Source organism: Mangifera indica, chromosome 6 (assembly GCF_011075055.1).
Source record: "Mangifera indica cultivar Alphonso chromosome 6, CATAS_Mindica_2.1, whole genome shotgun sequence".
NCBI classification, from domain to species: domain Eukaryota; kingdom Viridiplantae; phylum Streptophyta; class Magnoliopsida; order Sapindales; family Anacardiaceae; genus Mangifera; species Mangifera indica.
The window spans coordinates 6477263-6491010 of record NC_058142.1 but is presented as its reverse complement, the minus strand read 5'-3'; the positions used below and the strand labels follow the sequence as shown (position 1 = coordinate 6491010).

The window sequence follows — 13748 nt, the reverse complement described above, 5'->3', positions numbered from 1 at the left end:
AGGCGTTTTCCCGCCACTAGCCGTAACAGTGAAACGACATCGTTTAATTTGTTTTTCTATAATGCTTTTTCATATATTTTAAATAAGTTAACACTGGACTCGTTTTGATTGAGTAACCGATTCCCCCCTCAAAGGTTTTCTAAATTTATATTTGAGAAATTAAATTAAATGACAATTTCGAGGGTTAAGAATTGAGAGCTACCATATTTATGTTTTCTTTCAGCAAATATCAATTTTTTACTATTTTTAAATATTTGTCAAAAATATACATGTGAATCCAAGTGCAAAAGCCATATTGACACTGTTCACTTTTCTTACTACCACAAATATCATTTAAACTAATTATCGACGTGATTTTTTATTACCAATAAATATTCATATCTTAAAATTTTATATAAAATATATTATAATAATAATAATAATTAAATTTTGAGATGACTCGAATAAGTTTGTTACAAGTGTATAAGAGTATAAATATATATTGGTAAAAGAAAATATATGCTACTAGATTTTTTTACATGGTTTTATCCAATGATTAGAATATCTACGTCAATTGTGTTATTATTAGTTTGAGTATAGTACAATAATAATATAAAAAAAAATTTCTCTTTGTTTATATTAAAGTTTTCGTAGAGAAAGGTGGATTTGAAACTCCTTTAATTTATGACATTAGTCCATTAATTGAATTTAAATGAGAGGGAGTTACGTTTATATCAATTCATCTTTGTTAATAGGACAAGTTAACATATTATTAGATAACCATTATGAAATTGTTGTGTTATTTGAATATAGATGGGTCTCTTCTTCGGTAATTGTCAAATAACTTTTTTTTTCATGAACCATAGAGTTATAGTTGTTTAATTACTAGTCGTTTATCAAGATGTCTAAGCATTGAATTGGATTCCATTGAATTGCAGACTTTAAGTTAGAGAATTATTTGATCATTATCTATTGATTATTATATTTTATTACACTTTAAGGGTTAATTTTAGGATGATCAGTTTGACCACACAACATTTGTCCTCTATTTTTTAGATTACGAGGATTTTAAGAACTTCGAGAATTTTTCTAACGCGTTGAGATCTTGACATATATTTTGAGATTACACAAGCTATTGATATCATAATTATATACATTTCAAACAATGTATTCATTTTCTTGATTTACTTTCCTTGTGGAATACAATTGAACATGCACTGCACATTTGCATCACAATATGGTTAACACGTGTGCATGAACAAATTGAACAACCATGATGAATTATTCTCAACTATAAAATGAGGAACTTTGAGTGCATATTTTCTATAAGGATTTTATCTCTTTTTCATAACTTAACTAGTTGTCATTTTCTATTTTCCTTTGAGTTTAATGGAGGAAGGGAGTTTGAACTCTCAAGCCTGTATGGAAGAGAAAGATTTAAAAATAGTCATTAAGGTGATTTTTCATATCTCTTGGTTGGTGTTTGACTTCTGTATGTCGTGACATTTGTTGTTATCATGCACCTCTCTTGGTGTGGTGGTGGTGTTGTTCGTCATGATGGGTTTCCTCATATGAGTGTGTCATCACTCTCTCATGGAGCTTAATAGTCTTAAGGTGGGTTTCTATATTGATTCTCGCCTCACTCTATCATCTAAATTTTGAATACCTATTATAATGATTAGTAGTAGAATTATTCTGAATTTTTTGGGTTACTGTCTATGATCTATTTTTTAAATGCATGTTTAAGAAATTTTCTTGATCCAAATTATGCTAGAGACCCTAAGGAATTGGTGTGACATGATTTGATGTAGAATCTAAGTAAAGTCTTACATATTCATATGTACGATCATTTCAAGGGTATGTACGATCATGGCACATGTAAAATTTTGTGTCTGTTCACACAAAATAATCATATATGAGTATATGCATGTCCGTGTGTTTGTTAGGATAAAATGTCAGTAATTAATAGACGACTGTATAGAGAATATGTGTGATTGTCTATGACACATAAGATAGGTCATGATGAGCAACCATACAAAAGGATGCACAACTATTTATGAAAGTGAAAAGACAAATATACCATTAAATCTAGATACGATCGCGAAAACAATGGGAGATGTCATTCATAATTTGACAGCGTTATTTTAAATGCATATTTACTACTATATTTGAGACAAAATAATATAACAAGTAAATTAAATATAAATTAATGAGTGATTTGGATAGGTAAAACCACAAACGCAAATGGCAAAAGCGCAAAAAAAATGAATATTGGAACCAAAAAAAAGTCCAATTATTATATATAAAAGTTGTTTGCTACGCATAAAATACTATGAAAATACATTTGCTTTAAGTATTGAAAGAGTATTTTGATAATCTATATTATTTCGATTAGTTTGTTAGGTAATATTTTATTACCAATAATGATGTAACATATAATTTGATTATCGCTTCTGTCTTAAGTATTAAAATATTATTAAAATAATATTGATTTTATTATAATTATTTTCTTACTTATTACTTTTTTAGAATAAAAATAATTTTATTTTTAATTAATATAATAAATAATATAAAAAAATTAAAATTATCATATTTAACAATATTTAAATAAAATAATATCTTAATATTTTTTATTATAACTAACTAAATATAATAATTATTTATACTTAATAATTTTTATTATGTTTTATCAAATATAATAATAATTTATATACATTAAATTTTTTAAATAATTTATCTCTAAAATAATATTTTATTTTTAATAATAAATATTACCAAAATCCAACATACATTTAAAAATATCCTGTTTTGGTTTTTCAAAGAATCTTTAAATTCAAAGATTCTTACGAATCAACGATAAAAAAAAAAATCATAGTACAACTTAATTTAAATGTGCAAATTTTAATCTTCTAAATAAACAAAGATAAAACATTGGGCCTTGGGATCTTCTCAGCCCAGTAATCTTTAGACTTCTCCAGGACTTAGGCTAGATTCGAACCGAGCTCAAATTCGGTTCGAATGAGCCTAAAACGAGTTAGCCGTAAGCTAGCTCGAGCCAATATTTTTGAGCTAGAGTCGAGTTCGAGCTTAATTGTGAAAGTTTATAAATTAAAATTTTAGATACAAAATGACATCGTTTTGACTAATATGTATTAAAATGACGTTGTTTTAATAACGAATACTCGAATTCAAAACGAGTCGAGCCAAATTGAAGTCGAGTTCGAGCTCAAATATAGTGAGCTCGACGAGTCCGAGTTCGAGCTCTATTATTGTTAAGTCAAGCAGAGTTCAAGCTCAAGCGAACTCAAACTCAATTCGATTTGAATCCAACCCTATCAAGGACCAATCAAGAAATCTCTAAAGCAAAAAGAATAAAAATTAAATTAAAATTGGAAACTCACCCACAAAACCCCCAATAAAAAAGTGAATTCCTTTTACTCCTTTATTTTTGGTTTGTGTTTTTGTTATTCTTCCAAAGACCAATCCCAAACACGAAGTAAAGGTAGAAATTTCCAGAACTCACAGCAACAACAAACCTCTCTTTCTTTATAAGGTACGATCGCAAAGCCTACCTTCCTCTTCTTAAGCCGAGACTTCTGAGCTTTTATCTGTACGGTTCGTTTTCTAAGTAGATTCCGTAGATCTGAGACTTTGTCTCACTAGATTCGACTTTGTATGTTCGGTTCTCTCCATCGGTTCTGGGTTCTATGTTCATTATTAGATTCAACTTGTTTTTGTCGGGGATTTTTCAGATATTGTTATTGCTTTGTTCTTTGTAGATTCAGTTGTTATCATTTCATTTAGTTGTTTCGGTGCATGAGAAATCCAAGTGATTGCTTCTGAGAGTTGACTTTTATGTCATTGCTAATGAAATTTTTGCTTTCTGATTATGTTGGAAAGGTGATTAGGGTTTTAAGCTTTTTTTTTTTTTTTTGTGTCTGACTGAGTATATTTCATGTACATTATTTGTTTATATGTGATTTGGTTGTTATTGGGCAGTGAAATTTATTTTGAATTGACTGCTAAACTTTTTTGTGCTAAACTTTTTTATAAATGAAAGAATGGTTGTTTGATCTGTATTAAGATGGTATTGGTCCAGTGATGGTACCGAGCTTGATATCATGTGAAGATTGTTATGCTTATCAATCTCTTATTGTATTTTCATTTATGGGAGGTTTCAGAAATGTTAACATTTAATAGTCATACACAGGGTGCTACTAAAATAAGTTCATATTGGATTATTTTTTTAACATGATGTGCTTTATCAAACCAATGCTGTTGGCTACTAAAAATTTTGGCTTTTGTAAGATACGGTAGTGATTCGTTATTACTTTACTGTAAGATATGGTAGTGATTCATTTTCATCTTCAATTATTTTTTTTATGATTTGGCTGTTGTAAATATATATTTATATTTTAAAGTTTTTTCAGTCTGCTGATTTTCTAATTTATGTCATTGTTTATTTTTTGAGGAGCAGACTAAGTCTAATAAATTGCTTAATTTATCAACAAGATGAGCGTGGTAGGTTTTGATGTTGGCAATGAGAGCTGCATTGTTGCTGTTGCACGGCAAAGGGGCATTGATGTTGTGCTTAATGATGAATCGAAGCGTGAGACACCAGCTGTTGTATGCTTTGGTGACAAGCAGAGGTTCATTGGGACTGCAGGGGCTGCATCATCTATGATGAACCCCAAAAACACAATTTCTCAGATTAAACGTTTGATTGGACGACAGTTCTCTGACCCTGAGTTGCAAAGGGATCTGAAGTCGTTGCCATTTGCTGTCACTGAAGGTCCTGATGGATTTCCTTTGATACATGCTCGATACTTGGGTGAGATGAAGACGTTTACCCCTACCCAAGTTCTGGGAATGTTGTTGTCAGATTTGAAAAGCATAGCTGAGAAGAATCTGAATGCAGCTGTGGTAGATTGCTGCATCGGAGTTCCTGTTTATTTCACTGAACTTCAAAGAAGAGCTGTGTTGGATGCAGCCCAAATTGCAGGGTTGCATCCCCTCCGCTTAATTCATGAAACTACAGCCACAGCATTGGCTTATGGCATTTATAAGACAGATTTGCCTGAAAATGACCAATTGAATGTTGCCTTTGTGGATGTTGGCAATTCAAGTTTCCAAGTATGCATAGCTGGTTTCAAGAAGGGTCAACTTAAGATATTGGGTCACTCTTTTGATCGGTCATTGGGTGGTAGAGATTTTGATGAAGTTCTATTCCAGCATTTTGCAGCCAAGTTCAAGGATGAATACAAGATTGATGTTTTCCAGAATGCCCGAGCCTGCCTTCGTCTTAGAGCTGCGTGTGAGAAATTGAAGAAAGTTCTTAGTGCCAATCCTGAGGCACCTTTGAATATTGAATGCTTGATGGATGAAAAGGATGTGAGGGGCTTCATCAAGAGGGATGAGTTTGAACAAATTAGTGCTCATATTTTGGAACGTGTGAAGAGGCCTTTGGAGAAGGCTCTTGCTGAAACTGGGCTTTCAGTTGAGAATATTCACATGGTTGAGGTTGTTGGATCAGGTTCTCGTGTTCCTTCCATAATCAAAATCTTAGCAGATTTCTTTGGGAAGGAGCCTAGGCGTACAATGAATGCAAGTGAATGTGTTGCCAGGGGCTGTGCTTTACAATGTGCAATCCTTAGTCCTACATTTAAAGTGAGAGAGTTTCAGGTAAAATTTTTTCACTTAATGACTGGATTTCCATATGTTTTTTATCTTGGGTGCAGTTGAATCCTTGTTTTAAAGGAGCTTTCTTCTTGGTAATATTTGTAACTAGGTTGAATTTTGGTTTTTAATATTTTGTTAATGCCTCTTGGATGTCAAGAGAAAAGCCATTTTTTAATGGTTTGTATTGAGAGGATTATAAGGTCTAGAAAGTGTTATCATTATCGTTTCTTGCATTTTAAGTTCTCTCTTTTTTTAAAGAGAAGTCTTAATAGGCAGTTATTTGTTTAGAAGTTGGGTTTACACTCTTTTTATTTTTTCGATCCCCTGATTTGGCTTCCTGGATCAGTCTTTCTGGTCCTGGATCATTGAACATGAGCTGTTTCAGTTCAGATGTGTTCATTTTCTCCTTCTGTACACTTGGTGAAACAATGTCTTTAATGACTCAATGTTTAATCTAAAGGATTAATGAATGTTGAAAGGCTTTTGGCATTGTGTTAAGTCATTCAAGGAAGAACCTGTTACTATAATGATGTGACTACGTGAGGCAGGTTGTGTTATTTAATTCTCTGTTCTTGATGAGCAGACTTTTACTCTTTTTTGGCCTAGGCAATTATGAAAATGTTATCCTTTAAATGTGATTAATTAAATGTACTGTTTTCTGTTATGATTTTAATTAGATCATGCATAAAAGTGATCAGTAACAGTACTTCATTTGCCTTCTCTAAAGGTAAATGAGAACTTCCCATTTTCAATCGCTTTGTCATGGAAAGGATCTGCACCAGAAGCTCAAAATGAAGCATCTGATAATCAGCAAAGCGCTATTGTGTTTCCAAAGGGAAATCCAATACCTAGTGTTAAGGCTTTGACTTTCTATAGGTCAGGTACTTTCAATGTAGATGTCCAGTATGCTGATGTGAGCGAGTTGCAGGCACCTGCCAAGATCAGTACTTATACGGTTAGTAATCTGCTGAACTAGTTTATCTGCGTAGTTTGATACTAATGTGGTTTAACATGAAATGCTTTTCTTTTAATTTCTATTTCTTCCTCAATTTAACAATATTTATTTTTAACTATTGGCAGATTGGTCCCTTCCAATCTACTAAAAGTGAACGGGCTAAAGTGAAAGTCAAAGTTCGTTTGAATTTGCATGGAATTTTATCTATTGAGTCAGCAACAGTAAGTTTTTCATTGTCATGCAAGTGGTAGATACTATCTATGTGGTCTTGAGTTATAATTGTTTCCATATGTATTTTAGCTCTTGGAGGAAGAAGAAATTGAGGTTCCAGTCACAAAAGAGGAAGAAAAGGAAGCTGCTAAGATGGAGACTGATGAGGCTCCTGCTGATCCTGCTATCCCAAGTTCCAACGAGACTGATGTAAATATGCAAGATGCTAAGGCTAGTTCTGATGCCCCTCGTTCTGAAAATGATGTTCCCGAGGCAGGTGAAAAGACTGCTGAAATGGAGACTGATGCTAAGGTAGGTATTTACTATTGTGTGGGATGACTTGAGAGAGTTCTTTTTTATATTTCCTATGATTTTGTCAATGAAAATATTATATTATTAGAAACTTAACAGAAAAATAAAGTGGCATGTGCTTGTTGCAGGGAACTGGCTACTATACCAACAAGACAGCAAATGCATGTTTAAATTTTTATACGTTTAGAGGTTTCTGTTGCCGTTGGTGTATGTGTATAAATTTTGTTTGTCTGTGCAGGCTCCGAAGAAGAAGGTGAAGAAAACAAACATCCCTGTATCAGAATTGGTATATGGTGGAATGGTACCACTGGATGTGCAAAAGGCTGTGGAGAAGGAGTTTGAATTGGCTCTGCAAGATCGAGTAATGGAAGAAACTAAAGACAGGAAAAATGCTGTTGAGGCTTATGTCTATGACATGAGGAATAAGGTAAACTGCTGTTTCATTTTATAGCATCTAGTAAATTCACACCATAATCTTATTATTATATTTAAATAACATTCATTTGTTTGTCCAGCTTTGTGACAAATACCAGGAATTTGTCACTGATTCTGAAAGGGAGCAGTTCACTGCCAGACTTCAGGAAGTTGAAGATTGGTTGTATGAAGATGGTGAGGATGAAGCCAAAGGTGTTTATATTGCTAAGCTTGAGGAGCTGAAAAAGGTAATCTTTAATGAGATTGTGCTAAATGTACTATATCTTTTGCTCTTCTCATTGCTGCTAAATTTAGTGGCTCATAAGTTAACATCTTAATGCTGAAAAACTACAGCAAGGTGACCCCATTGAAGAGCGTTACAAGGAGTTCACAGAAAGGAATTCTGTGATTGATCAACTTGCTTACTGTATCAACAGTTACAGAGAAGCAGCTATGTCCAGTGATCCCAAATTCGATCACATTGACTTGGCTGAAAAGCAGAAGGTGATGGCTTGTTTGACTGTTTTTGTATTTTTTTATAATGATTGCCTAATATTCTGTTTATTACTACATTTTAGGTATTGAATGAGTGTGTTGAAGCGGAGGCCTGGTTGAGAGAGAAGAAGCAGCTTCAAGATTCACTTCCCAAATATGTTGCTCCTGTTCTCTTGTTAGCTGATGTGAGAATGAAGGCTGAAGCACTGGACAGGTACCATTCACATCTCAAATCTTCTATTGCGGTTAACAAAGGCGTGATGCATCTTTTTCACCTTGGTTGTTGTATAGTCTTGTTGAAGGTTGTTGAAATGTAGAACTTTCCCCTTGCAGGTTCTGCAGGCCGATAATGACAAAACCAAAGCCAGCTAAAGCAGCCACTCCTGAGGCTCCTGAAACCCCACCTCCTCAGGAAGGTGAATCTCAACCAGACGGAGGTGATGCTCATCCAAATGAAAATGCAGGAAATTCTACTGGTGAGGCACCACCAACATCTGGAGAACCAATGCAGACCGACAAGTCAGAAAATACTTAAAAGAGTTTTAATTGGAGTGGGGTTGTCTTTTAATGATTTGTGCAGGCCAAAAACTTGATTCCCACTTTTTAGAATCTTTATTTACATTAGGTGGGCTGATGACGTGAAAGAGACAGGGATATGTTCGTGGCACTTGTTTTAAAGGAAAAAAAAAACATGTAATGCCTTGATTCTGTTAGACGGTCTACCACATTTTATTGTTGTTAGGAGTGGGTCTTCAGAATCCCTTTTTTAACATGGGTTTTTCAGAGAGTTAAACTGCAAAGGTTATCTCGTCTGTTGGGCGAGACAGACTCGCTCCTAGAAAGATTGTTTTTTTATTTGTCTTATCAAGGATTTGCCAACCCTCGGTGCATTTTTTTATTTCTGGATTTTGTGAAATTTATCTAAGTTCCAAATTGTGATGCATAATTTTGTTTTGTGCACCAGGCAATATACGTCCTGGGTATGAAGTCTTATTTTTTTCCCTAACTTTGCTTCTACTGAAGCAGTTGGCAAAAGGCTTCCATTGATAGTGTGTGGACCTCAGAGTTTGTATGGTTGGTCGTTTTAATTTGAGTTTTATATTAGATATTCTTATTTTTAATTCCATTTGAATTAAAATTATATTAAAAATTTTTAATTTTATTTTTAAATATTTGAATTGATTCGATTTGATTTAAATTAATTTAAAATTATTTATTATTTTTTAAAAATATTTTTAATGTTTTAATTTCTCATCAAATTAAGATAATTTGTTGTTAATAAACACATAATATAATATTTTATTTTATTGGTATATTTATTATTTAATTAAAAAAATATAAATAATTACAATTAATAAAAATATAATTATATATATAAATTATGACAATTTCACTTTTAATCTGAACGATTAAAGCATTTAGAAATGAACCATCCTTCGGTGAGAGTAAGTCTTTTGACCGACCTTAAAACAAAATTCAAATCGCGAGACCCTCTCCGTCTCATTAAAAAGGGCAACGTCCCACTCCGTCTCATAAAAACGGCCGCGTCGCACTAACAAGGATCCCACGCAAAACATTGGCGTTTCACTTCCTTCCAAAAAGCTGCGTTGCTTCAAGGCTTCATTCCCAGAACAGTGCGTTGCTTTAAGTTACCCTTACTCAACGGTACCGTTTTGTGGCAGCAGTTCAAATTCGTGACAGAGCCCAGTACAAGAAAGAGCCCAAGCGCCCTTATCTCTCTCACTGCGTTTGCTTGCGACAGAAACGCCTACTTGATGGTTCCCCCTTGTTTTTTGTCTCAGTTTTATGTGAAATAAATATTGTCTGCGTTCTGATTATTGCGAATTTTATGCTGACAATGGCAAAGAATATTTTCGGATCAGTTGCTTCTAGGAGGTCAATATCTACTTTGTCTCATCTCTCCCAGAGAATTAAACAAACAGGTAGTGTTCCTTTTTTTATACTTCAGCATCAATGTAAATGATCTGAATAGATTTGCTTGTGTTAATTTCACAAATGGGTTTTCTATAAACTGCTTGTATGTTATAGTTTTGTGTTAATCAGTCTGGATTGTTAATTGTAAGTTGTAAAGATGTGACTACACTTTGGGACTGCTTTGTCTTTAAACAGGTTGAGTGTTTACATTTCTATCTGATTCTGTCTACTTTAAATATGAAAATATATGTCTCTTGTTCATTCTTTTTAATTGGTTTCATTTGTTTTGCTGTAGCAGAAAATGAAATAGTACAGATGTTCCGGTTACCTAGTTTGGATAATGAATTACAAAACTTGCCTTCCATGAAACAGAACTTCTCGAGGAAGGATCCTTCTGTTAGAAAATTGGATGAGAGGTTTGTTAGGATTTTGAAAATATTCAAGTGGGGTCCTGACGCTGAAAAAGCTTTAGAAGTGCTTAAGTTAAAAGTAGATCATCGTTTGGTTCGTCAAGTGCTTAATATAGATGTTGAGGTCAATGTTAAAATTCAGTTTTTCAAGTGGGCGGACAAGAGAAGGAACTTTGAGCACGACACTACCACCTACATGGCTTTAATCCATTGTTTGGATGAAGTTGGGATGTCTGGTGAAATGTGGAAGACTATTCAAGATATGGTCAGGAGTACATCTGATATTAGTCCTTCTGAGTTGTCTGAAATTGTGAGAATCTTGGGCAGGGCTAAGATGGTGAATAAGGCACTCTCTATCTTTTACCAGATCAAGGGTCGCAAATGCAAACCATCAGCAAGCACTTACAATTCTATGATCCTGATGTTGATGCAGGAGGGTCATCATGAGAAAATTCATGAGCTCTACAATGAGATGTGTAATGAGGGGAACTGTTTTCCAGACACAGTAACATACAGTGCACTTATATCGGCATTTGGGAAATTAGGTCACAATGAGTCTGCCATCAGGTTGTTTGAAGAGATGAAGGAGATTGGCTTACAGCCCACTGCAAAGATTTATACAACCTTGTTGAGTATATATTTCAAATTGGGTAAGGTTGAGAAGGCTATAAGTCTAGTCCAGGAGATGAAGGGGAAGGGTTGCCGCCTTACTGTCTATACTTACACAGAATTGATAAAGGGACTTGGTAGAGCTGGGAGAGTTGAAGATGCCTATAGTGCTTTCATGAACATGCTAAAAGAAGGCTGTAAGCCAGATGTTGTGCTCATAAACAATTTGATTAACATTTTGGGCAAAGCAGGTCGGTTGGATGATGCTCTTAAACTCTTTAATGAAATGGATTCTTTGTTATGTACGCCAAATGTAGTGACTTATAACACTATAATTAAAGTATTATTTGAATCTAAAGCTCCAGCTTCCGAGGCCAATTCATGGTTTGAGAAGATGAAAGCAAATGGTGTTGTTCCAAGCTCATTTACTTACTCAATTCTTATTGATGGTTTCTGCAAAACGAACAGAGTTGAGAAAGCTTTGATGCTCCTTGAAGAGATGGATGAAAAGGGATTTCCTCCTTGTCCAGCTGCCTATTGCAGCCTGATCAACAGTCTTGGAAAGGCGAAAAGGTACGAAGCTGCGAATGAGTTATTTCAGGAGCTGAAGGAGAACTGTGGACGTTCAAGTGCTAGAGTATATGCTGTGATGATCAAACATTTTGGAAAATGTGGCCGTCTTAGTGAGGCTGTGGATCTTTTTAATGAAATGAAGAAATTTGGATGCAATCCAGATGTTTATGCCTATAATGCACTCATGTCAGGAATGGTAAGGGCTGGCATGATAGATGAAGCTTATTCCTTACTTGGAACTATGGAAGAAAATGGATGTCTTCCAGACTTAAACTCACATAATATAATTTTAAATGGCTTGGCTAGGTCAGGTGGTCCAAAGCGAGCTATGGAAATGTTTGCGAAGATGCAGCAGGCTAAAATTAAGCCAGATGCTGTTTCTTACAATACTATTCTTGGTTGTCTCAGCCGAGCTGGTATGTTTGAGGAGGCTGCAAGGCTTATGAGAGAGATGAATGCAAATGGTTTTGAATATGATCAGATCACTTACTCTTCAATACTTGAGGCAGTTGGTAAGGTTGATGAAGATCTTAAATGACTTGGAAAGATATATAGACACTAATTTTCATTCTATCTGCTACAAGCAATGGAATATCATGGTTTATGAACGTGCTGGATGGCCCCTTACAGAAGCATGCTACGTATGTAACATTCTGGTTGCATCATCTTTCAATTATCGAGGTGAGATGGTTGGAGGGGTTTGTGATTGTTGTAGTATAGAATTTCATTTCAAAAGATCATCCTGAATAGTTGGTCCTTCGAAGTTGATCTTGGAATGAAAACCAGAAGTTCATTAGCAACTTAGGAAGAACCAAGGTTGCTAGGTAGAAGCATTTTAATAGGGTGAAAGAAAATTGTATAAATATAGTAGGGACATTATTTTCCAAATTATTGCCGCTTATTCATTATTTTATATGAAAACATGAGAAGTAAAAGAATGTTTGCATATTGGTCATAAGTTGTCTTACAAAGTAACACAATAATGACTGAGAGCTTATGTGACTGCCAAAATCGGGGTCATCTGTTCGTGCTTCTTTTGATTCTTGGGAGAGCCTTAGATATCAAGCTTTATGGAGGTTGATGTCTAAACCAAACGGTGTGACCATAACCTACAGGGAAAGCTAACATAATATGGAAAGCATTCAATTGGAAGGATTATTGTTGAATGGACAAAGAAGTCGCCAAGATTCCACTAGAATGCTCTCTGCATCAGATATCGGTAACAATTTCTCTATGGATTGGTTGGGGTGGGGCCACATTTCCCAATCCTGGTCTCGACTTTTCCTCGTTTCCACCCTGCATCTGCTACGGAGCTGATGGAGAATACTCACCGCCTTCCTGCAGGGAATTATCCATCCTGCTTGTCCTTTAGTAAAGTTGGGTTTAAAATAGTAACGGTATGGGAGCAGTGGGCGTGTGACAGGGCAGGAACTTTGAGGGGTAGGTACGAGGTGGGAATCACTTATTTTGGGGAACCCTCTCTCCGTACAAGGCAGGGAGCGGGTTCGATTTTTTTAGGGTCAAAATGTCTTTCCTTTGTGAACATCTTGATTGGTTCATGGGATAAGTTTGACACAAGTGCAAACTGTGATGAATATAACAAATTTCGATTGTACTTGGAGATATTGGAATAGCTATCTAGATGTTCAGATACCATTTCTTTGGTGTGGGAAAACTTATCGAGTTACTGTCAAGGGAATTCCAAAACAATTTTTTAAGAAAAATTGAACAAAAAATATTTTTTTCCTTCATTGACTCCACAGCTGTAATGATTATCATCATCATGGTTTTCATATCCATGCTAGATGTTGACTAGGGGTTTGCTCAAGTCGATCGGCACTCAGATGAGCTGTTTAGGTTTTTTTTTTTGGGTTATGTTCAGAGTTAAATTGACATGTATTTAAAAATGATTTTATCAATTTTATTTTGTGTAGGGACCAATGTAAAAGTTTCCCTTGTGTGTAAAAACCACTCCTTCCAGCACATTGGTTCCTCTGGTTTTTCTGCTCCACATTGCCAACTCCTTCCAGCAATGAAGTGGTCATTTTCATCTCCTCCATTGATTTAATCATTTATTGCGTCAATCTTATCATTTTTAATGTTGATTTCATCATTTAATTCATTTTTAATGTTGATTTTAACTTTTCTGGCGACTCATTCCCCTTATCAATTGGTGA

At 34.6% G+C, this 13748-nt stretch overlaps 2 protein-coding genes across 6 annotated transcripts; both read left to right on the top strand.

The window, feature by feature from the left end:
* The first annotated feature begins 3380 nt into the window (after positions 1–3380).
* Positions 3381–8942, top strand: LOC123218812 (heat shock 70 kDa protein 14-like). Of its 5 annotated transcripts, none has more exons than XM_044640451.1 (10): positions 3381–3532; positions 4457–5661; positions 6386–6613; positions 6739–6834; positions 6914–7135; positions 7374–7562; positions 7651–7797; positions 7904–8053; positions 8128–8258; positions 8378–8942. In XM_044640451.1, exons 2-10 carry the CDS (start codon positions 4492–4494, stop codon positions 8577–8579), a joined length of 2535 nt encoding a protein of 844 aa, XP_044496386.1. In that variant the 5' UTR covers positions 3381–3532; positions 4457–4491; the 3' UTR covers positions 8580–8942. The 5 variants fall into 5 exon arrangements, with proteins under 5 accessions (XP_044496386.1, XP_044496390.1, XP_044496388.1 ...); XM_044640455.1 differs by having other exon boundaries at positions 3402–3532; positions 4492–5661; XM_044640453.1 differs by having other exon boundaries at positions 3448–3589.
* Positions 8943–9527: 585 nt separating this feature from the next.
* LOC123218723 (pentatricopeptide repeat-containing protein At3g16010) lies at positions 9528–13194 on the top strand. Its single transcript, XM_044640306.1, has 2 exons — positions 9528–9987; positions 10278–13194. Exons 1-2 carry the CDS (start codon positions 9894–9896, stop codon positions 12107–12109), a joined length of 1926 nt encoding a protein of 641 aa, XP_044496241.1. The 5' UTR covers positions 9528–9893; the 3' UTR covers positions 12110–13194.
* Positions 13195–13748: the final 554 nt, after the last annotated feature.